At 47.2% G+C, this 24274-nt stretch overlaps 1 protein-coding gene across 3 annotated transcripts in view; it reads right to left on the bottom strand.

Annotated features, from left to right (window-relative positions):
- Positions 1–7361: 7361 nt before the first annotated feature.
- HERPUD1 (homocysteine inducible ER protein with ubiquitin like domain 1) overlaps positions 7362–24274 on the bottom strand; it is a 153960-nt gene continuing 137047 nt past the window's right edge. For 2 of the 3 annotated variants that reach the window (XM_030203724.1, XM_030203725.1), the window contains exons 7-8: positions 9249–9357; positions 7362–8121 (exon numbers count right to left, since the gene is read on the bottom strand). In XM_030203724.1, coding sequence (XP_030059584.1) covers positions 7957–8121; positions 9249–9357 — 274 coding nt within the window. In that variant the 3' untranslated portion in view covers positions 7362–7956. The remainder of the gene's footprint in view (positions 8122–9248; positions 9358–24274) is intronic. The other variant, XM_030203726.1, reaches the window with a different exon arrangement.

Here is a 24274-nt window from a genome sequence, read left to right as displayed (position 1 = left end):
TGCTCAACTAACTATTTACTTATCTATGACATATATCCCACATTAAACATGAATTAGCTTGAACTTATGAGCATTTAATTTTTTTCCCTGTGCCTACATCAAAAAAAAAAAAGATGGCATGTAGGAATTTGCTTTTTTTTTCTTATTTGACAGCTTTTTAATTTATTTGAAAGCTTCCCATATATAAATATAAATATCAGCTTCAAAAGTTATTGCTGGTAGAAACAGCACTAAGAAAGGCTGTGTTTTGTGCTCATTTTTCGACACCATTCTGTACAATACAGTAATACATGGCCAAATTTCAGTGAGGATATCCTATTTACTGATGGGTTCATCTTAACTGTTGTAATCGGCCTTGGGAAGCCTGGTGTTATAAAGATTGGAAGTAAAATGAAACTCTTTCATTAGGACACATGGAATCACATCTTCACCTCCTCTCTTTTGTACAAATAGCGAAGTTACTTACCTGTAGCAGGTATTCTTCGAGGACAGTAGGCTGATTGTTCTCACGATTGGGTGACGTCCAACGGCAGCCCCAGATCAGAAGATCTTCCTAGCAACAAAGTTTGCTAGCCCTCGCGTGCACATGCGTGAACTGAGCATGCGCGACCGTCTTCCCGCCCGTAGCGTGAACGTGCTGCACCCTCAGTCCAGTAGAAAGCAAAAGACAAGAGAAGACACAACTCCAAAGGGGAGGTGGGCGGATTTGTGAGAACAATCAGCCTGCTGTCCTCGGAGAATACCTGCTACAGGTAAGTAACTTCGCTTTCTCCAAGGACAAGCAGGCTGCTTGTTCTCACGATTGGGGTATCCCTAGCACCCAGGCACACTCAAAACAAACAGTGGTCAACTGGGCCTCTCAATGGTGAGGATATAACTGAGATTGACCTAAACAGATTAAACTAACTGAGAGTGCAGCCTGGAACAGAATAAAAATGGGCATGGGGGGGTGGAGTTGGATTTTAAACCCCAAACAGATTCTGCAGCACCGACTGCCCAAACCAACTGTCGCGTCGGGTATCCTACTGAAGGAAGTAGTGAGATGTGAATGTGTGGACAGATGACCACATCGCAGCTTTGCAAATCTCAATAGTGACTGACTTCAAGTGGGCCACTGATGCTGCCATGGCTCTAACACTATGAGCCGTGACATGACCCTCAAGAGTCAGCCCAGCTTGGGCGTAAGTGAAGGAAATGCAGTCTGCTAGCCAATTGGAGATGGTGTGTTTCCCGACAGACACTCCCCTTCAGTTGGGATCAAAAGAAACAAACATTTGGGCGGACTGTCTGAATGGGCTTGTCCACTCCAGATAGAAGGCCAATGCTCGCTTGCAGTCCAATGTGTGCAACTGACGTTCAGCAGGGCGGGTATGAGGATGAGGAAAGAATGCTGGCAAGACAATTGACTGATTCAGATGGAACTCCGACACCACCTTTGGCAAGAACTTAGGGTGAGTGCGGAGGACTATTCTGTTATGATGAAATTTAGTATAAGGTGCATGAGCTACCAAGGCTTGAAGCTCACTGACTCTACAAGCTGAAGTGACTGCCACCAAGAAAATGACCTTCCAGGTCAAGTATTTCAGATGGCAGGAATTCAGTGGCTCAAAAGGAGGTTTCATTAGCTGGGTGAGAACGACATTGAGATCCTATGACACTGTAGGAGGCTTGACAGGGGGCTTTGACAAAAGCAAACCTCTCATGAAGTGCACAACTAAAGGCTGCCTTGAGATAGGCTTACCCTCTACATGATAATGAAAAGTACTAATTGCGCTAAGGTGGACTCTTACAGAGTTGGTCTTAAGACCAGACTCGGACAAGTGCAGAAGGTATTCAAGCAGGGTCTGTGTAGGACAAGAATGAGGCTCTATAGCCTTGCTGTCACACCAGACGGCAAACCTCTTCTATTTGAAAGAGTAACACCTCTTCGTGGAATCTTTTCCGGAAGCAAGAAAGACTCAGGAGACACCCTCAGAAAGACCCAAAGGAGGCAAAGTCTACGCTCTCAACGTGCAGGCCGTGAGAGCCAGGGACTGGAGGTTGGGATGCAGAAGCGCCCCCTCGATCTGTGATGAGGGTTGGAAAACACTCCAATCTCCACAACTCCAGAAGAAGAGGGAACCAGATCTGACACGGCCAGAAGGGAGTGATCAGAATCAGGGTTCCACGATCCTGCTTGAGTTTTAGCAAAGTCTTCCATACCAAGGGTATGGGAGGATACGCATACAGGAGGCCCTTCCCCCAATAAAGGAGAAAGGCATCTGACGCTAGTCTGCCGTGGACCTGAAGTCTGGAACAGAACTGAGGGACCTGTGATTGATCTGAGTGGCAAAAAGATCTACCAAGGGGGTGCCCCATGCTTGGAAGATCTTGCATACTACTCTCAAGTTGAGACACTACTCATGAGGTTGCATTATCCTGCTCAACCTGTCAGCCAGACTGTTGTTTATGCCTGCCTGATACGTGGCTTGGAGAAACATGCCGTGCTGGCGAGCCCAAAGCCACATCCTGACGGCTTCCTGCTTGTTGATGTAGTACATAGCAACCTGATTGTCTGTCTGAATTTGAATAATTTGATAAAACAGCCGACCTCTGAAAGCCTTCAGCATGTTCCAGACCGCTCGTAACTCCAGGAGATTGATCTGAAAACCTGCTTCCTGGAGGGACCAACATCCTTGGGTGTGGAGCCCATCGACATGAGCTCCCCACCCCAGGAGGGACGCATCCGTAGTCAGCACTTTTTGCGGCTGAGGAATTGAAAGGGACATCCCAAGGTCAAATTGGAGTGAATTGTCCACCAATGTAGGGATTTGAGAAAAACTGTGGACAGTTGGATCACGTCCTCTAGATCCCCCGCAGCTTGAAACCACTGGGAAGCTAGGGTCCATTGAACTGATCTCATGTGAAGATAGGCCATGGGAGTCACATGAACTGTGGAAGCCATGTGGCCGAGCAATCTCAACATCTGCCAAACTGTGATCTGCTGAGACGCTCGTACCCAGGAAACAAGGGACAGGAGATTGTCCATCCTCGCCTCGGGAATGTAGGCATGAGCCGCCTGGGAGTCTAGCAGAGCGCCTATGAATTCTAGTCATTGAACTGGAAGAAGGTGGGATTTTGGATAATTTATCACAAACCCTAGTAGCTCCAGGAGTCAAATAGTCATCTGCATGGACTGTAGAGCTCCTGCCTCCGAGGTATTCACCAGCCAATCGTCGAGATAAGGGAACACATGCACTCCCAGGCTGTGTAGAGACGCCGCCACGACTGCCAGGCATTTTGTGAACACTCTGGGCGCAGAGGCGAGACCAAGGGGTAGCACACAATACTGAAAATGCTGTGTTCCCAGATGGAATCGAAGATACTGCCTGTGAGCTGGTAGTATCGGGATGTGCATATAAGCATCCTTTAAGTCCAGAGAGCATAGCCAAGTGTTTTTTTTGAATCATGGGAAGAAGGGTGCCCAGGGAAAGCATCCTGAACTTTTCTCGGACCAGATATTTGTTCAGGGCCCTTAGGTATAGGATGGGACACACCCCCCTGTTTTCTTTTCCACAAGGAAGTACCTGGAATAGAATCCCAGCCCTTCCTGCCCCGGTGGCACGGACTCGACCGCATTGGCGCTGAGAAGGGCGGAGAGTTCCTCTGCAAGTACCTGCCTGTGCTGGAAGCTGAAGGACTGAGCTTGGTACTGTGATGGTCAGAATCTGCCTGGGGCACGGAGGCAGTACCGGGCTGTCTGGAGAAGAGCGCATCGACACCTCCTGTATGGAGGGTGAGCGGTCCTCCCGGCATCAACGCTTTCCGGGTGCTGATTCCCTCGGCGCCCCGGAGCTCTTGGTACCATGACGAGAAGGTGATCGATGATGGTGCTTCTTCGCCTTCACTCGAAGCACGTCACGTGTACCTCCCCGTACCGACAAGGAAGACGTGGAATCCACACGTCTCCTTGGGGCCGGGTCCGAAGGAGGTCGGTCCCGGGGAGCCTGTACAGCAGGAGCCCTTGAGGCAGGTGGAGACCTATTCGATGGCTCACTGCTACCAGCATGGGATCTCTGGCCAGCCATCACCTGCGCTCCTGACGTCGATGCACCCTCCGATGCCGACATCGATACCGTCAATGACCTCGGTACTGCTGACTCTGTCGATGTTGAAGGACCGGACTGGTCTCCAAACAACAGGTTCCACTGAGCCGATCTCACCGCCTGGGTCCTCTTTTTTTAGCTGAAGACACAACGTGCAGGCGTTGGGACGATGACCAGCTCTCCCAAACACTGAAGACACTGAGACGTGCCTATCAGTGAGCGAGATTGTCCGGTTGCACCGCGTGTACTTCTTGAAGCTGCTGGCAGGCTTCGAGGACATGGATGGAAAAAATCGCACCAGCGAGGTCAAAATTCACGATGGTGCCGAAAAGAAAGACACCCAAACAGGGAAAAACCTGAACGGGCGGCCAAAATGGCCGCTCACGACAAAGAAAGGAAACTTACGGGCAAAACTAAAGAAATAGAGGTAAAGAAAAATTTTTTTTTTAACGGAAAACACGAGCAAACCCGTTAGAAACATGCTGAAACTCAGCAAAAAAAGCGGCGAAAACACTGCAAGGGTCTCTCTGGGGCACAGAACTACTGAAAAACAGCCATCCTGAGCCGCAGGGGAAAAAAAAAAAAAAAAAAAGAGACTGAGGAGCACGTTTGCGCATGTGCACACGAGGGCTAGCAAACTTTGTTGCTAGGAAGATCTTCCGATCTGGGGCTGCCGTTGGACATCACCCAATCATGAGAACAAGCAGCCTGCTTGTCCTCAGAGAAAGATTATTCTGCTTTCAGCATTTTTCAGGGACAAGTGGTTTTCATAAGTCAAAATAAAAATACTTCATGCAAATCTGTTTCTTGGGTGGGCTGAGGGCTGGGATGGAGATGGGTTAGATTCCCCACAGGGACTGGAAGGGACAGGTTGGATTTCTATCCCTGTTTAACTCTAAAGCAGTCTCTAGAACTGCTGGCTATTAAGCACAGATTCCACCACCAGGGAATGAGGTAACTGAGGCTTGTCAAACTCTGGGGAGCTTTGGATCCAATACGTTACATCTTCTTGGGCAGGACAGGGACCTACAGAGGGGGACTCAGTTCCTCATCTGAACATCCTTCAGGATCCAAAAAGGGACTGTCACAGCCTCTATAGGAGATTTGTAGTATAGGACCTTGACTCTCTCAGCCCTGGGCTCGTCCTCAGGCTCCGAACAGGAATAGTAGCTGCCATTGCCTGTACAAAACCTGAGAAAGAAAGGCTCTCAGGTGACTTCCTCCTTTCCTTGGGTAGAGAGGGGTCAGATGGGATACCATTGGACTCTGAGAAGTAATGTGGATCCTCAGACTTCCATGAACACTCAGTGTCAGCAAAAAAATCCTCATCCTCATGAGGGCTGAGATAGAGCCCGCCTGAAAGGGGCGTTGAAGTATCAGCACCCTCGACTCCAGTGAAGCTTCCTCTACCAACATTGAGTGGGTGCCAGTGAGAAAACAGCAAGAGGCACGGTTGGTACAAGTCTCCAGACGCTGATGCACACTGCTGAAAAACCCCTACCAACAGCTAAGGGAGCATGGCCATGAATACGCTCATCAAGGGAGGCCATCAGGAAAGGCTGCGTTGAAGTGTCTGCTCCAACCTAGACTCCAGCGAAGCTTCCTCTACCAACATCAAGTGAGTGCACGTGAGAAAGCAGCAAGAGGCATGGCAGGTACAAGTCTCCAGACACTGATGCACACTGCTGTAAAACCACTACCAACAGCTCATGGAGCATGGCCATGGATACGCTCAAGGGAGGCCATCAGGAAAGGCTGGGGTGTCGGTTCAGAGACAGACTGCTGAACTGCAGGGGTTAAGGCGGGTGCCTGGTCCTGACTGAATGGAGACCTGCACATCAACACCTCCTGTATGGAAGGAAAGCAGTTCTCCTGGTGCAGATGCTTCTCTAGAGACCGAATCTCTCGATGCCCCAGAACTCCCAATGTCGAGAGGGATCGATGCTGATGCTTCTTAGCTTTTGCCTGATGCTAGTCATCGCTGGTCCTCAGTGCCGATGAGGACGTCGAATCCCCATGTCACCTCGGGGTCTGGTCCGATGGTGACCAGTCCCAGGGGCCCTGCATAGTAGTCAGCATCGAGGCATGTGGAGACCTACTCGATACGAGTCCATTCCCAGTGTCTAAGACAGGTCTCTCTGTGAACTGATGCACCAGATGCAATTCTTCACGTCACTATCAATACTGACACCAAAGTTTCAGACCTGGCTCCAAGAATTCTGAGTCTCTGAAAGGGGTATGATCAGGCCCCAAACACCAAGAATGAGTGTCTTTGCCAGAGACTGTACTATTGCACCTCCTGCTACAGCGCTTAAAGCCATTGGGAACCTTCAACAAGGGAGAAAACAGTCATGGCCAGCTCAAATGGCAACTGAAAAAGGGGCAAACACCGAAAGAGCCCGTCTGGAACTCAGGCTTAAATGGGCCTGAGTGCAGTAAAACAAAGAAAAACTTAAAAATGGGGAAAAATAAACTAAAACAAGGAAAGGGAGAGAAGAAACTATTCAACAATAAAACAAAAAGGGCAAAAGACCTTGAAGGGAAGGCACAAAATCTAACGGTGCTCATGCACCAGATGCTGTGAGGAGCACTGGACAAGCATTTTCTCTCCTCAGTGTGGATGAGAAAAGACTGATGGTCCTGTGCTGTCATGGCGGGTGGGAAGGCACTCATGCATGCATGAAAGGGACGCTGCACATGCTCAAAAAAAGCTATTTTTAGCTATATAAGCTGTCCTCAGAGACCTGTGGGAACAGTTTAGAAGTGAAGGGTGAAGTTGCAGGAGGCAGTTTGGGGTGAGTTGAGAACATGGGGAAAAGTCTGAAAGGCGTAATTCCCTAATTACGGTTTTATTTAAGGTTCTTGCAGAAAGTATACCACTCCCAAAGAAATGCACTGGGCTGCATTTTGTGGGGGCTTATTTCTCTGGAATCCCCTGGTCCATTTTCAAACTATGTATCTTACTCCCCCCCAGTACCAACTTTTAACCCATTCAAGCTTAATTTTCAGGGAATTATTTTGCTGACATTTAGCCCCTTTTAAATATTCTTTCCAACATCTGTTGGGATGGAAAGAATAAAAATGAGCAGCTGACCATTTCATAACACATTTAGTGAGCTTCTGTGTTAGAGGCATAAGGTAGCAAATACAAACTGGTTCTTTGGATTTGTAAGTTAAAATTGGATCTGCTCAATGATATGTGGCGCATCTATACAAAGCAGTTTAAGCTAGAAGATTTCAAAGCCATGTCATAAGCATTAATCTCAAACACAGTACTGCTTCACATAGCCAATGTGCCATATTTATTGTTGTAGACCTTGGTGAAGGCAACATGATGCAATGTGAGCAGTAGGAAGACTTGCACATAAAAGTTTCCATAAAGATTTAGATTTTTACAGCATTTCCTTCATTTAAAATTAAGTCAGGCATTTAGAGTCACCTCTACAAAGGCCTGCTAAAAAACATCTAGCAATTTCAAAAACTGGGATACTACACGCAGTGTAATTTAAAAATTACATTACAAACATTCCAACAGGAATCAAATGGCATTAGCAGAACAATTCTGCATCTATGTATATAGTGTACACATGCACTTGCATATAATACATGCTGTCTTGTACAGAGTAAGCACAATGCAGTCCAATGTGTTTAGAAGCTCATCAGCTAATACCAAGAACATTCAGCTGTTAATTTCATTTTACAGGTTTCATTCCAGCTCCTTGGACTGGCTCAGCATCACAGTAGGTTAAGGAGTCTACTGCTTTTTGGTAAAGCATTTCCATTTAATGCCCAGATCAGTTGAAATACTTCACTGTAGACAGAGTTGATGGCTTCATGTTTCTAGAAGGATCCTGTGTTCAAGCTAAAGGAATTAGTTAATGATGCCAGGAGGGCCTTCTGGTATTAGAGATGCAAAGAAAGTTTTAAAGAAAACCCAGGCAGTTTTAATAAATGTTGGGCTCGGTAGTCTAGTTTCAGATGTAGCTGGTCTTTCATTAGATGTTTCTGTTTCATGGTCCTCACTTGCATTTTCATTCTGTTAATGAAAATATCAAGTCAATTACTTCAAAAAGAACAGTGTGCCTTTCAATACATAGAGTTACCAACTGTCATTTTAGTTTTGTATGCTTACCTTCCACCCATCAGTTCAGGGCAGACTACAGGATAAAATTAAAAAAAAAAAAAAAAAAAAAAAAAAAGAGAGAGAGAATTCTCCACATAATGGGTATCTAACATACAAAATGTTTATCACTTCTATAAAGCTACAAGGCATACGCAGCGCTGTACATCATACACAGACAGTCCCTGCTCTAAGAGCTTACAATCTAAATAAACTAAACCTCTGCTTTTCCCTTAACTACCTCATTACATGGTCAAATACTTTGTAAAAACAAACAAACTGTTTCCAAACAAAACATCACATAATTTCTCTCACATCTCCTGGGAGTGCCATAGCTCAGCCCTTTTACCCAATATCCATTGTTCTGTACCTATCAATCTAAAGACAATTCTCAATGGTCTAGTTTCAAATCATAGATAGATCGTAAGATTCTGTGAGGGGTATATATGGCCACAAAATCTTTTAGATAACTGGGACTTAAGCCATAAAGAATTTTAAAAGTAAAAATTAACACTAAATTCAATTCTGGCCAGCAATGGCAACAAGTTGAATCAGACAAGGTATCACATGGTTGTATTTTCTCTCCCCCCCCCCCCCCCCCCCCCCCCAATCAACTTGGCCACTGCATTCAGAACTGCCTGCAACTTCTCTAGTTGCTTTCAAGGAATACAATACATTGCAATCATCTAGTGTAGAAGGAATTAGTGACTGAATTCAGTTGAAAATGATTCACTTCTCACTTTGGTCAACTGTTATGCTGTTGGCAACGTAACAAGTTGCAATAAAAATAGAAAAAATGATTCATTTCTGAGTATTGCTACAGCCTTTGCATCAATTTAAGCATTTCTGTATTGTACTATCACTTTCAATAGATGCTTTAGTTTAACATGAGGTATTCTATATTTATTAACAGTACTTCATTAACGCTGATGCTGGCATCTTGCAATTAAGATATGTCAAAGTAGAAAGGTGACAAACATTGAACAGCGTGAACTGCAGCCAAAAGTAAGCCCTTTTAACTCAACATGAGCTCTAACACTAACCTGTAAATTATTATTTTGGTCCTGGTTTGGTGCTGCAGCAGCAGGTGGAGGATTATTTGCAATAGGTTGAACTAGTCTCCGTTGAAATAGAAACCATCCAGCATGGTGTCTGGAAAAAAAAAAACCCAACTATAAGTCCCTTTCCAATTACAGACAAGACTGTAGGAGCTTAGCAGTGGGAATGAACAGGTAGACTGGATAGTCCATACAGTCTGCTGTTTTCTCTGTTTCTGTATCAAATACCTTTTCTACTGCTCTGCTGAACTTTGTATTGCAGTTCCTGCTTATACAGCATTTTCTCTCAACAGGACATACCTTCTATCCATCCACTGCTGGCTTCCCCCTCCAAGCAAGGTGATTGCACCACAGAGCACAACCAAGGAGGTCATGCGCCTTGCATGCTCCTGGGGTGCCTCTTTTACAGTGCATTATGCTGTATTCCTTGCCTCTTCTAACTATTTGTTTTTAAACACATCAGCGACTACCACTGTACTCTTGTCTCCCACTGCAGCCTTCACAGCGGTCTCCTCTTTGCCCATCCCGGCTTTATGAGTGACACCTTCTCCCCTGTGAATGGCTCCATAGGTATACCTATTTGCAATACCAGATATCTATGCTGTCTCTGGCCCCTACAAATTTCATTTGTCATTGAAAATTTGTTTGCTAAATGCTTGATCCTTGTGGCACAAAGGTCCTCTAAGGGACCTTATTTCCCATGCACCTCATTCTCCTTTATAAAGACACTGCTTTGACCAGGTGAAATCACACCCTTCATTGATGTCACTCCTCCAGATTTCTATTCATACTGTTATCACCCTGACACGGAGTAGCTTTTATATTCAAATATTTATGCTTCTCCTTGGTTGTGCAGAACATTGATTCTGGTTATGTCAGATTTGCTTGCCACGCTGGCTTTTATCCATCACCTTCCTCCCCCTCTACCCATTCTCTGAGCTCCTCCACCCTTGCAGACCTTTTCGCAATTTTCTTCACTTCTAGTTTTGTGAGACCTCAACTTCTCCCTTAGTCTAATAATTTTCTTTCAATTTACCTCTCCCCCATCTCCCACACCAGAAACCCTTGCACAACAGTTCAATGATTCCTCCCTGTTCTCTCTTTTTGACACTTTTCCTCCCCATCAAGACAACAATATACAGTCAAAAATTGGTGTAGAATCAACAAGCTGGTAGTCAAAGTGTGGGGTCCCTCAGGATCTCCTTTATTGCCACAACTGTTCAATGTGGCAATAAAGATCCTGTTCAATGTCCTTAGGTGGTTACCCGAGACATGAATATTTTATCTTATGCCAATGACATTTGTCATGTGCCCTGAACAAGGATCTATTAACACACTATTCACTGTAAAAAACATACTACAATTACAGAAAACTGTGCCATAACCAATTTTCTTAAATACATAGAAAAGGTTGTTGTAGTTTGGAGATCAATGGGTTTCCTCAAAGGAAATTACCTTAATTAGGTATATCCTTGAAGTTTAAGGGTAAATCTAAAGTGTTAGGGGTAATTTTAGATTCTAGACTGATATTTCAGCTTCAGATAAATGAGTTGGTAAAGATTAGATCTTCATGGTGTCCTTTGGAGTTTCAGGACGATTGCCCAGGCTACCACATCTGAATTATTGTAACTCATTGTATTGTTCAATTACAGGGTACTGTTCTCTCCTGGTTTCACCAACTCTCTCAGGAATCTTACCAAGTTCAAGCACTTGTCCTCTCTAGCCTCTCCTCCACCTATCCATCACCCTGTGGTGTCCAAGGTTCTATCCTTGTACCCGTTCTGATAACTGAGGTGCCAGATATTGAAAACTCCTTGGAGGCAACCCTTTTTGCTACACCGTATAATAAAAGTCTCTTCATACTCTATCCCCTTATAGTGATCTCATCTCTTAGTTGCTAGAGTACTGTTTCCTCTTGCTACACAAAAATCACCTCTTCCTAATTCAAATGTGAGGCAATTCACTTCTCCAACCCACATACAATCTGGGCCCCACCTTTACTTTTGGATGACACTATCTTGGGTGTCATTCAACTCATATCTTACTTTATTTCCACAGAACAACCTTGTCAGTTTCATTCTCTTTGCAATGTAAACACATTTGGGCTGTAAAGTCTTTTCTTCCCTCTAACTTGCCCTTGTAATTTGACTACTGTGATTTTCTATACTTTGGTTTCCCTTTGAAGACTATGAAGAAAATTCAAGTACTTCAGTCTACTGCTATTTAACTCCTCGGCTATCAGTGGTTCCCTTCTGACTTCATTTTCAAGCACAGTTATTGGTCTTTAAAAGCCCCACCCCTACCCAAGCACTGGATTACTTTACTTCTCTCATTACTCCTTACATTCCAGCTTGCTCAATTTGATCATCTTTACCACTGTGCCACCTCCCTGCCCCAAATGTGGTTTGACTATGAATGCCACTGCTACTTAGGTCCACACTTATGGAACGCCTTTCTTGACATCTGCTTGAACCTCCCCTTCTCAAGACCTGGTTATTCTGCCAATCATTTGGCTAATGTTCCCTCCATGGACATTGTTTCTCTCTCTTCCATTCCCCTTCCACGGTCCCTTCTCTACTCCCTCCACTCCTGTCTCCATCTGCTTTTATCCTCTAACCCCCTTCCCACTCTCCTTTTTCATCTGTCAACCTTCTTCCACTGCTCTTTGCTCTTTTGTATAAGCTGACTTTTTTATTTTTTAGAATGAATACTGTAAGTTTAATGAAATGGTATATAATAGGAGTTGATTTTTCCCCACAGGTTTTCTTAGTCAGTATTTTAACTTTGGAAGGTGTTTCACTGATGCAGTCTTTTTAATTGGTCCTTTCTTGGGATCCAGTATTCTCCGATTTGCTGGAATATTATAAATGCCTTTGAGTACCTTGTTTTCTCTTGAGCCATGCACTGGATCTGTTTTCTGCCTCTTTGCATCCAGTGCTGCTGATATCTGTGAAATTTCTGCTAGGTATGTACGTCATTCATCATTAGCCTTATGGTAAGCCTTAGACTCTTGTTCCATTCTAAACTCATAATCTTTTAGCTGGTTCTGAACACTCATCTTCTCTGCTTCCAACTGTTTAATAAATTGATTCAAAGCACTTTCATTTGTTGCTCTAGCTCCGTCCTGAGCCGGTCTGTGGGGAAAGCACTGAAATCCTCCACTCCTTCCCCCATTTCTCTGGGCTTCCATACCACACACGCAAGTCTTGTTTAAGCTGACCTAATTGTTTAATATTTTATATTGTAAGCCACCTAGTGTCACCCTGTGTTTTAGATGGCATATCAAGCTCACTTAAATCTCAATGTGAGACATGGCAACATCAGTAGCCCAGCTGAGATCAACCTCAAAACATTTGCCGATTCCCGGCACAGGCAGCTCCTTGTGACTCTGGGCAAGTCACTTTACCCTCCATTGCCCCATGTAAGCCGCATTGAGCCTGCCATGAGTGGGAAAGCGCGGGGTACAAATGCAAAAAAAAAAAAAAAAAATATGGACTTGAAAAAGGAATGCCCAGTATAGCAGTATATTTAGCTAGTTTGTCCTAAGGAAGCACTCCTAAAGATCAGTATCCAGACCTATTTTCCTCAGGGCCCTTTGTTAAGTTTAAAGTTGCCTTTGCTAAAGACAAAGTGGCCTATTGTCAATTAAAGCATGTTTGCTGCCCCTTTTTGTGTTATAGGCATCAGGGAGCTAAAAACTCTCAAACTATATGAGCCCTTCAGAAGAAAAGCAGGCCATGTCCACTTGTTGCATTATTTCAGCTATGCAATGATTCATAACCTCTTATGGCCTATAGACTTGAGAAAAATTGGACAACACCCATACCTACAGTGGTGGAAATAAGTATTTGATCCCTTGCTGATTTTGTAAGTTTGCCCACTGACAAAGACATGAGCAGCCCATAATTGAAGGGTAGGTTATTGGTAACAGTGAGAGATAGCACATCACAAATTAAATCCGGAAAATCACATTGTGGAAAGTATATGAATTTATTTGCATTCTGCAGAGGGAAATAAGTATTTAATCCCTCTGGCAAACAAGACCTAATACTTGGTGGCAAAACCCTTGTTGGCAAGCACAGCGGTCAGACGTCTTCTGTAGTTGATGATGAGGTTTGCACACATGTCAGGAGGAATTTTGGTCCACTCCTCTTTGCAGATCATCTCTAAATCATTAAGAGTTCTGGGCTGTCGCTTGGCAACTCGCAGCTTCAGCTCCCTCCATAAGTTTTCAATGGGATTAAGGTCTGGTGACTGGCTAGGCCACTCCATGACCCTAATGTGCTTCTTCCTGAGCCACTCCTTTGTTGCCTTGGCTGTATGTTTTGGGTCATTGTCGTGCTGGAAGACCCAGCCACGACCCATTTTTAAGGCCCTGGCGGAGGGAAGGAGGTTGTCACCCAGAATTGTACGGTACATGGCCCCATCCATTCTCCCATTGATGTGGTGAAGTAGTCCTGTGCCCTTAGCAGAGAAACACCCCCAAAACATAACATTTCCACCTCCATGCTTGACAGTGGGGACGGTGTTCTTTGGGTCATAGGCAGCATTTCTCTTCCTCCAAACACGGCGAGTTGAGTTCATTGCCAAAGAGCTCAATTTTTTGTCTCATCTGACCCACAGCACCTTCTCCCAATCACTCTCGGCATCATCCAGGTGTTCACTGGCAAACTTCAGACGGGCCGTCACATGTGCCTTCCGGAGCAGGGGGACCTTGCGGGCACTGGCAGGATTGCAATCCGTTATGTCGTAATGTGTTACCAATGGTTTTCGTCGGGTGACAGTTGGTCCCAGCTGCCTTGAGATCATTGACAAGTTCCCCCCTTGTAGTTGTAGGCTGATTTCTAACCTTCCTCATGATCAAGGATACCCACGAGGTGAGATTTTGCGTGGAGCCCCAGATCTTTGTCGATTGACAGTCATTTTGTACTTCTTCCATTTCTTACTATGGCACCAACAGTTGTCTCCTTCTCGCCCAGCGTTCCTTACTGATGGTTTTGTAGCCCATTCCAGCCTTGTGCAGGTGTAGATCTTGTCCCTGACATCCTTAGACAGCTCCTTGCTCTTGGCCATTTTGTAGAGGTTAGAGTCTGACTGATTCACTGAGTCTGTGGACAGGTGTCTTTCATACAGGTGACCATGCCGACAGCTGTCTGTCATGCAGGTAACGAGTTGATTTGGAGCATCTATCGGTCTGTAGGGGCCAGATCTCTTACTGGTTGGTGGGGGATCAAATACTTATTTCCCTCTGCAGAATGCAAATAAATTCATATACTTTCCACAATGTGATTTTCCGATTTAATTTGTGATGTGCTATCTCTCACTGTTACCAATAACCTACCCTTCAAATTATGGGCTGCTCATGTCTTTGTCAGTGGGCCAAACTTACAAAATCAGAAGGATCAAATACTTATTTCCACCACTGTAAATATGTACTAAAGCAAAATTCAGGAATTACTTGTTCTCTTTACTAAAGAGGAGTACCTCAACTTAGATGGCCCAGTTTCTCCCACTGTAACAAAGTGGATAGCCTGCTTTTGTTCTCAGGGGCTCAAGTAAACTGCTTGTTCTTGGAGAAACCAAAGTTGCTTGCAATGTAGAGGTTCTTTGAAGATAGGTTACACTAGTCCTCACAAACTCCACCTGCCTCCTATCTGGAGTGCTTCTACTAATCGAAAGCTCTGTAAAGAACTGAGGCAGTCCCACATGATGCAGACAACCACATAGGTTACAGCTGTAAGAGATTATTACCTCATATTTTCTGTCTTTTTTGGCAACTCGGAGGCTCTGTGACAACCCATTACAGATAAGCAAAGGTGAAATTAGGCCTTACCTGCTAATTTTCTTTCCTCTAGACTCTCCCATACTGGTCAAGACTGCTTGGGTTATGCACGGTACCAGCAGAGGGAGACTGGGAACTCTGAACACTGTATATGTAACCTGTGCAGAACCCCAACTAGCCATTATACCAATACAAAGCAAGACAAGACAAAGGAAAAAAAAAGAAACAAACACTTACAGAAACATTGTACATGGAAACTCTAATCAAACATAACTGTGCTTCTGCAGACTCCGAACACAACCTAGTGCTCAGGCTGCACCAGTCTAGCGCCAGAAACCTGACAACTGCTAGACCGGTATTGCATAGAACATGCTACTCATCAACCACAGCAAACCTGGGCTCAAAGCCAATCAGAAATACCCATAAATACTGAAGACGGGGCTGGTTCTGACACGGTATGGAGGGTCTAGAGGAAAGAAAATGAGCAAGTAAGGCTCAATTTCACCTTCCTCAGCGACCCTCCAGACTGGTCAAGACCACTTGGGAAGTACCAAAGAAGTACACATCTAAGGGCAGGCCCCCAAAGACCAGAGGTCAAAACTGCTGCATCAAACCAGCATCTTCTCTTGCCTGAACGTAAAGTCTCTAATGCTTCACAAAGAAATGAATAGGGGACCAGACAGTTGCCCTGCAAATGTCCTGTGGGAGGAATCAACTGCTTTCCCACCCAGGAGGAAGCCACTCCCCTGAGTGGAAATGAACCTTAAGGCCCGATGGCCACCTCGTGACCCTTTCACAAAGTAGGCTGAGGAAATCGCCCTCCCTTCAACCATCTGGCTATCGTCGCCTTGGAAGCAGCTGCCCCTTCTTAGGTCCTCCAAACAAGATGAATAATCTATCTGAGGCACGAAAATCCTGCGTCCTTCTCAAGTACGAATGCAGGACCCCACAGACATCCAGCTTAGGTAGACGATGTTGAGTAACTCTCCTGAACGATCACCCAAAATGGCAAGGAAATCACCTGATTCATATCAAAGTCAGAAAACCACCTTGGGTAAAAAAAAAAACCAAAAATAAAACGGCACCAGCTTGGAGTGGAGGAGTAGCCTAGTGGTTAGTGCAGTGGACTTTGATCATGGGGAACTGAGTTCGATTCTCACTGAAGCTCCTTGTGACTCTGGGCAAGTCACTTAACCCTCCATTGCCCTGGTACAACTAAGTACCTGAATATATGTAAACTGCTTTGATGTAGTTGCAAAAAAACCTCAGAAAGGCGGGTATACTACTACTACTTAGCATTTCTATAGCGCTGCCAGGGTTACGCAGTGCTGCACAAGTTTAACATGGGGAAGGACAGTCCCTGCTTAAAAGAGCTTACAATCTAAAGGTTACAAACTATGTAGTCAGTGTAGGTAACATGAATGGGGAGGGTGGTTAGGCACCAAGAGCAAGGGAGAAGAGATGGGCTTTGAGTAAGGACTTGAAATGGGCAGGGAGGGCGCATGGCGTATGGCTCTGGAAGTCTGGTTCCAGGCATAAGGTGATGCGAGGCAGAAGGGGCGGAGTCTGGAGTTAGCGGTGGTGGAGAAGGGTACAGATAAGAGTGATTTGTCCTGAGAGCGGAGGTTACGGGTGGGAACATACGGGGAGAGGAGGGTAGAGAGGTAATGGGGGGCTGCAGATTGAGTGCACTTGAAGGTCAATAGGAGAAGCTTGAACTGTATACGGTAGCGGATCGGGAGCCAGTGAAGCGACTTGAGGAGAGGGGTGATATGGGAGTATCGGTTCACGCGGTAGATAAACCGTGCGGCGGAATTTTGGCCAGATTGAAGGGGGGATAGGTGGCTAAGCGGGAGGCCAGCGAGAAGAAGGTTGCAATAGTCAAGACGAGAGGTAATGAGCGAGTGGACGAGGGTTCGGGTGGTCTGTTCAGAGAGGAATGGGCGAATTTTGCCAATATTATAGAGGAAGAAGCGACAGGTCTTAGCTGTCTGCTGGACATGGGTAGAGAAGGAGAGGGAGGAGTCGAAGATGACTCAGAGATTGCGGGCTGAAGAGACGGGGAGGATGAGGGCGTTGTCAACAGAGACGGAAAGTGAGGGAAGAGGAGAAGAGGGTTTGGGTGGAAAGACAAGGAGTTCAGTCTTTGCCATGTTCAGTTTCAGATGCCGGTTGGACATCCAGGCAGCGATGTCTGAAAGGCAGGCCGAAACTTTGGCCTGAGTTTCAACTGTGATGTCGGGAGTGGAGAGATAAAGCTGGGTGTCATCAGCATAGAGATGGTACTGGAAACCATGTGATGAGATCAGTGAGCCCAGGGAAGAGGTGTAGATCGAGAAAAGAAGCGGTCCAAGGACAGATCTTTGAGGAACCCCAACAGAGAGCGGGATGGGGGTGGAAGAAGAGCCATTAGAAAATACTCTGAAGGTGTGTTGGGAAGATATGAAGAGAACCAGGAGAGGACGGGCCCTGGAACCCGAATGAGGACAGTGTGTCAAGAAGTAAATTATGATTGACTGTGTCAAGGCGGGCAGATAGGTCGAGGAGGATGAGGATGGAATAGTGACGTTTGGATTTGGCAAGGAACAGGTCATTGCAGACTTTAGAGAGTGCTGTTTCTGTCGAGTGTAGTGGGGCGAAAGCCGGATTGAAGCGGATCGAGGACGGCCTGAGAGGAGAGGAAATCAAGGCAGCGGCTATGGACAGCGCGTTCGAGTAATTTGGAGAGGAAGGGTAGAAGAGAGATGGGGCGGGTAGTTGGAGGGACAGGGTGGGATCAAGTGAAGGTTTTTTTGAGAAGTGGTGTGACTACAGCGTGCTTGAAGGTGTCAGGGACAGTAGCAGTGGAGAGAGAGAGGTTGAGGATGTGGACAGATTGAGGGGATAACTGTAGGAGAGATGTTGTTAAGCAGATCGGTGGGAATGGGATCAGAGGAACAGGTGGTGCACTTAGAGGAAGAAAGAAGGCGAGCAGTTTCCTCCTCGGTGATCTCAGGGAAGGAGGAGAAGGAGGCCAGGTTAGGTTGGTTGAGGGAGTGGGTTAAGAAGTCATCAGGGAGGAGAAGGCTTGGAAGTGAATTCAAGGTTTATCTTCTGCACTTATCGCGGAAGTAGTCAGCTAGTGTTTGAGGAGAGAGTGAGGGGGGGGGGGGGGGGAGCGGAGGGTACTTTAAGTAGGGAGTTGAGGGTGGCGAAGAGGCGACGAGGGTTGGAGCCAAGGAGAATTGGTTAATTGAGAGTAATATTCCTGTTTGGCAAGGAATAGGGAGGACTGGAAGGAGGATAGCAGAATTTGTAATGGGTGAAGTCTGACAAGGTGCGAGATTTCCTCCAGAGTCGTTCAGCAGATCGGGTGCAGGAGCGAAGGTAACGGATGCAAGGGGTTAACCAGGGCTGAGGATTAATGCGCTTAGTGGGGTGAGAGACGGATGGTGCTAGGGTATCCAGAGCAGTGGAGAGAATTTCATTGTAGGTAGGGACAGCCATGTCGACGGATTCAGAAGACGAGATGGAAGGGAAGAGATTGGAGATGTGAGAGGATAGGGTAGGGGGGTCGACGGCTTGAGATTCCTGAAGGCAGTGGTTATAGTTGGGCGAGGTTGAGGGGGAGGGTGATGAAGTGTGAGGGTGATTAGGTGATGATCTGAGATTGGAAGGACTGAGGTGCAGAAGTTGGAAGGTGAGCAGGAAGAGAAGAGAATGAGGTCGAGACAATGGCCATTACGGTGAGTAGGGGTGGTAGAGCATAGTCGGAGGTTAAAGGAGGATGTCAGAGTGAGGAATTTAGAAGCGTAGGAGTTGGATGGGTTGTCAACATGAATATTAAAATCACCAAGAATGAGGGATGGGGATGAGGGATCAAGAAAGACGGTGAGCCAAGCGTCGAAGTCAGTAAGGAAGGAAGAGAGGGGCTTATCAGGGGGAAGGTAGATGACTGCAACTCTGAGTGGTGTCGGGTAGAATAGCCGGATGGCATGAGTTTCGAAGGATGAGAAGCAGTGAGACTGTGGCAGGAGGAGGGGTTGGAAACTACAGGAGGGTGAGAGAAGAAACCCAACGCCTCCACCGCGTGCATCTGGGCGGGGAGTGTGAGACAAAAGATATCCTCCATAGCATAGGGCTGCGATTGAGGCAATGTCGTTAGGGGTTATCCAAGTTTCAGTTAAAGCGAGCAGTTGAAGGGAACGGAAGATGAATAAATCGTGGGTGAAGGAGAGTTTGTTGCATACTGAGTGGGCATTCCATAGGGCACAAGAGAAGGGGAGGGAAGAGGGGGGGAGAAGGGGAATAGAGATGAGATTGGAGGCATTCTGGGATTGGTTACGTGGATATGGAGAGGAGAGGTGAGGGGGACCTGGATTGGGATTGATGTCACCTGCGGAAAGTAGGAGAAGGAGTAAGAGAGTGCGGAGGAGGGTGGGGGAGGAGGGTCGACGAAGATGACGAAGACGGGATGTGTTAAGGAGGAATGGGGATGGGTTAATGGTGGGGAGGAAGTGTAGAAGGTTGAGAGCTAGGAATGATGAGGGGGGGCAGGAGAGCTGGGGAGGTGGTGGGTGGAGGTAGGGTAGGGGAGTAATGAGCAGGACGGGAGGGGACAAGGGTGGGCAATGAGTTCCTGAGGTAGACAGTGGAAGGGGAGGGGAGGGGGAAGAGGTTAGGAAGGGACAGGGCGATGAAGAGAATGTGTATAGGGGCCATATATAGGGCTAAGGTGGATGCGGATAGATGTGAAGTGGCTAAGGTGAGAGGAGTAGAGGAGGAAGGCAGGAAGGCTAGGACTGGGACAGCAGGTAACAGCTAAGGCATAGGGAGTGATAGTGTCTAGAAGAATTCAATCAGCAGTTGAGATAGAGTAAGGAATTCAGTCAACAGTTAAAGTAGGTATTCAATATGCATCAGAAGTCGAAGTAACAACTTGAGGATTTAAACATTAGCATTAAAGCAGTTCAATCAATAATTAAGTAGATTACAGTGACATGCAGCTAAGCCTAAATGCTAGCAATATTGCAGATTGTAAAGCAGCAAGTAATAAAGCAAATAAAATGAGGATTTGCAGTGAGGTGCAGTTTAAGCCTCAAAGTCTACAATATGCAGAATTTAAATAGCAAGTAGATAGTAGAATTCAACATGATACAGAGCAGCAGTAGGATTTTAGGTAGCGACTTGAGTCAATGAAACAGATGACTGGGACAGGCAGGGACAAGCCGGAGCAGGTAGCTGGAACAAGCTGGATCCGACGGACTGGGACAAGCCGGAGCAGGTAGCTGGAACAAGCAGGATCAAGTAGGGAGAGGCTGGATCAGGTGGACAGGAACAAGCTGGATGAGGCGGGCTGGTACTGCGGAAGCAGAAGAACTGGAGCAACAGGGGGAAGCTGAGCAGGCGGGTTGGAATAAGCTGGATCAGGCGGGCTGGAGGAAGCTGGAGCAGATGTCTGGCACAACAGGGAGGAGCTGGATCAGGTGGACTGGAACAGGCAGGTGCGGATGGACTGGGACGAGCTGGGTCAGGGGGGCTGGAACAGGCTGGAGCGATGGCTGGAACAAACAGGGAAAAGCTGGATCCGACGGATCAGTCCCATTTACCTTTCCCCTTTAGTGAAACATTCTCCCTTGGAAAAAGACAAGAAGGAGCTCTACAGGACAAAGCCTGTAGCTCCGAAATCCTCCGTGCAGACACAATAGCCACCAGAAACACTGTCTTCAGGGTAAGATCCTTGCAAGTACTCATCTCCAACAGCTCAACGGGAGATCCCATAAGCACCTCCAGGACAAGATTCAAGTCCTATGGAGGGACCAACAGACGCCGTGGTGGATGAATCAGCTTAACTCCCCACAGAAAACGAACCATATCCGGAGATGCTAAGGACATCCCCTGAGCTTTCCCCAGGAAACAGGCTAATGCCGCCACCTGTACTTTCAAGGAGGACAGAGCGTAAAGGGAGATAATCCTGATCCTGGAACCAACTCTCAAACATTTGCCACACGCAAACATAGGCCAAAGTGGTGGACCGTAACATAGTATCAATGACTGGTAAAAAACCCTTCTTCCTCAGCCTGTTCCTTTCAAGAGCCAAGCCGTAAGCAAGAACGGAGAGGGGTCGGGCATCATGATCGGACCCTGAAACAGTGTACTGATCCCCTAAAGGAAGCGGTCCCTTTTCTTGCCACACGAACTAGAATCTTTGCACCCCGGCTGACGTGGCCAATTTGGAGCCACTAGGATCACCGGGCCTGAGTGTCACTTGATTCGCTGTAGCACCCAACCCACCAGTGGCCACAGAGGAACACAAAGTAACTCCTGAGGCAGCCATAGAAGCACCAAAGCACTGATCCTATCGGACCGCGGATACCTCTGTCGAGTGAAATAACGAGGCACCTGGGCACTGTCAGATATGCCATGAGATCCATCACGGGCAGACCCCACTCCAACACGAGCGATGGAAACCTGGACAGTGAATAAGACCAGTCTCCGGGATCCAGTGTGCGTCTGCTCAGAAATCCGCACTCACGTTGTCCATACGACCATGTAAGCTGCCGAGAGATCCTGCAGATAAGCTGCTGCCCAGCTCATTAACCTCTGCCGCCTCCTCAGCGACTGCCCGATTCTTCGTGCCCCTTGTTGATTGACATAGGCTACAGCCGTTGTATTGTCGGACAGGACTCTGACAGCCTTGCCAACGAGGAGGGACTGGAAGGACTGTACAACAAGACAGATCCCCCATGTTTCTAGACGATTGATGGACCATTGAGCCTCCTCCATCGACCACGGCCCTCAGCTACCTGACCGAGACAATGAGCCCCCCAGCCCTGCATCTGTGATGAGAACTATCCACTCCAGAGGGTCCAACGGCATGCCATTCTCCAAATTCGGCATGTGAAACCACCACCGAAGGCTGAGACGGGGGGGGGGGGGGGGGGGGGGGGGGGGCTTCCTGTGTCTGTGGAGACCAGCGATCCAGAAGAGCAAACTAACTGCCACATGTGCGCCCTGGCCCACGGGACTACTTCTATTGCTGCCGCCATCAGGCCCAGAACCTGAAGATAAGAATGAGCCGCAGGGACCTTCTCGGAACACATCTGCTGAATCTGACCCTGCAGTTTGTAAATCTGAGCTGGAGGCAGGAACACACGACCCTTCGATGTGTCGAACCACACCCCTAGATACTCCAGGGACTGCGACGGCACCATATGGCTCTTGGCCGGATTCACCCCCAGCCTAGAGATTCCAAGAAACTCACCACTCAATGGTCGTCTCTTCGCTCTCCCGACCTTGACTTGGCTTCGAATTAACCAATTGTCGAGGTAAGGATGGACCAAGATGCCCTGCTTCCGCAGCACCGTTGCAACCACCACCATAACCTTGGAGAAGGTCCGGGGTGCCATCGCGAGACTGAACGGAAGTGCACAGAACTGAAAATGCTTCCCTGACAGCAAACCAAAGAAAACGCTGATTGGCTGCCCTGATGGGAATGTGCAAATAGGCTTCCGTCAAGTCTAGGGAAGTGAGGAACTCCCCTCCCCGAATCACTACAATGACCGAGCGCAACATTTCCATCTGAAAAGAGGGAACCTTCAGAACTCCACTGACCCTCTTTAGGTCTAAAATGGGCTGGAAGGAACCCTCCATTCTTGGGACCCACGAAATAGCGAAAGATACGTACCTGTAGCAGGTATCTATGAGGACAGCAGGCGATTGTTCTCACATCTGGGTGACGTCGACGGCAGCCTCCTCCAACCGGAGAGTTTCACTAGCAAACTCAAAAAGTCTCGCGGAAGGTCCCACGTGCATGCGTGGCCGTCTTCCCGCCCGTGTGCGACCGCGACCACTTCCGCTCAGTTAAATGAAAGAGCAAAGAAATAAGAAAGTAACAACTCCAAATGGGAGGAGGGAGGATTAGTGAGAACAATCAGCCTGCTGTCCTCGGAGAATACCTGCTACAGGTAGGTATCTTTTGCTTTCTCCGAGGACAAGCAGGCTGCTTGTTCTCACATCTGGGGGTATCCCTAGCTCCCAGGCTCACTCAAAACAACAAAGAGGGTCAATTGGGCCTCGCAACGGCGAGGACAGAACAAGAATTGACCTACGAAGAACAACTAACTGAGAGTGCAGCCTGAACAGAATAAAAATGGGCCTAGGAGGGTGGAGTTGGATTCTAAACCCCGAACAGATTCTGCAGCACCGACTGCCCAAACCGACTGTCGCGTAGGGTATCCTGCTGGAGGCAGTAATGAGATGTGAATGTGTGGACTGATGACCACGTCACAGCCTTGCAAATCTCTTCAATAGTGGCTGACTTCAAGTGGGCCACTGACGCCGCCATGGCTCTAACACTATGAGCCATGACATGACCCTCAAGAGTCAGCCCAGCCTGAAAGGAAGTGACGTCATGCTCTGTAATGGCGGACTAACAAAAAGAAGCTCCCAAACCCCAGTCGCAATAACAGCAAATTAGAAGAGCAATCTGTGTCCTTGGCTCACTTAAGATAGCACCAGCGAAGCGAGAGATGAACGCGATCCCAACAATGTCAACTCCGGGTCCGAAAACAGATTTAACTGCTTTCTCATATCATCAGCGGGAGTCGGCGCAAAACGTGCAGGCCGGAAAAAATGGCGCTAGTGAAGACGCCATGCGGCCACGAATGTCAGAGACCCCTGAGGAACATGGAGACAAGGGGGAAAGCGAGATGCCGCCAGATAAGAGGGAGCAACTCCAAATCTGGTTCCAAGATATCAAATCGGAAATCAAGGAGATGCGTCGCGACTTCGCGCAGATGGGTGCGGATCTCCAAGGAGAGATCTCAGAACTGGGGAACAGAGTCAGCAAAACCAATGCAGGACTAGAAGAACATGCAGACTCCCTTAATGTGATGGAGAACTACTTATCAGAGCAACAAAATGAGCTAAGATTCCTTACCGACAAGGCGGAAGACCTCGAGAATAGGAGTCGGCGATCCAACATAAGGATTCGGGGCCTGCCTGAGTTGCCGGAATTCACTAACTGCGAACTGGTGGTACAAAAATTGGCTGCCCATCTCCTATCTACACCAGAACACACAATCGCTCCCACTACCATTTGGCTAGAGCGAGCACACAGGACTATGGGTCAGCGAAGGGCCAATGTACCCAAAGATATAGTGGCGTGCTTCTCTGAATTTAAACTTAAAGAAGAAGTCATGCATAAAGCAAGAATGAGCAGCCCGATAACCTGGGAAACGTTTCCCAT

Source organism: Microcaecilia unicolor, chromosome 5 (assembly GCF_901765095.1).
Source record: "Microcaecilia unicolor chromosome 5, aMicUni1.1, whole genome shotgun sequence".
In the NCBI taxonomy this organism is placed as follows: Eukaryota; Metazoa; Chordata; class Amphibia; order Gymnophiona; family Siphonopidae; genus Microcaecilia; species Microcaecilia unicolor.
This window is presented reverse-complemented; position numbering and strand designations above follow the sequence as displayed.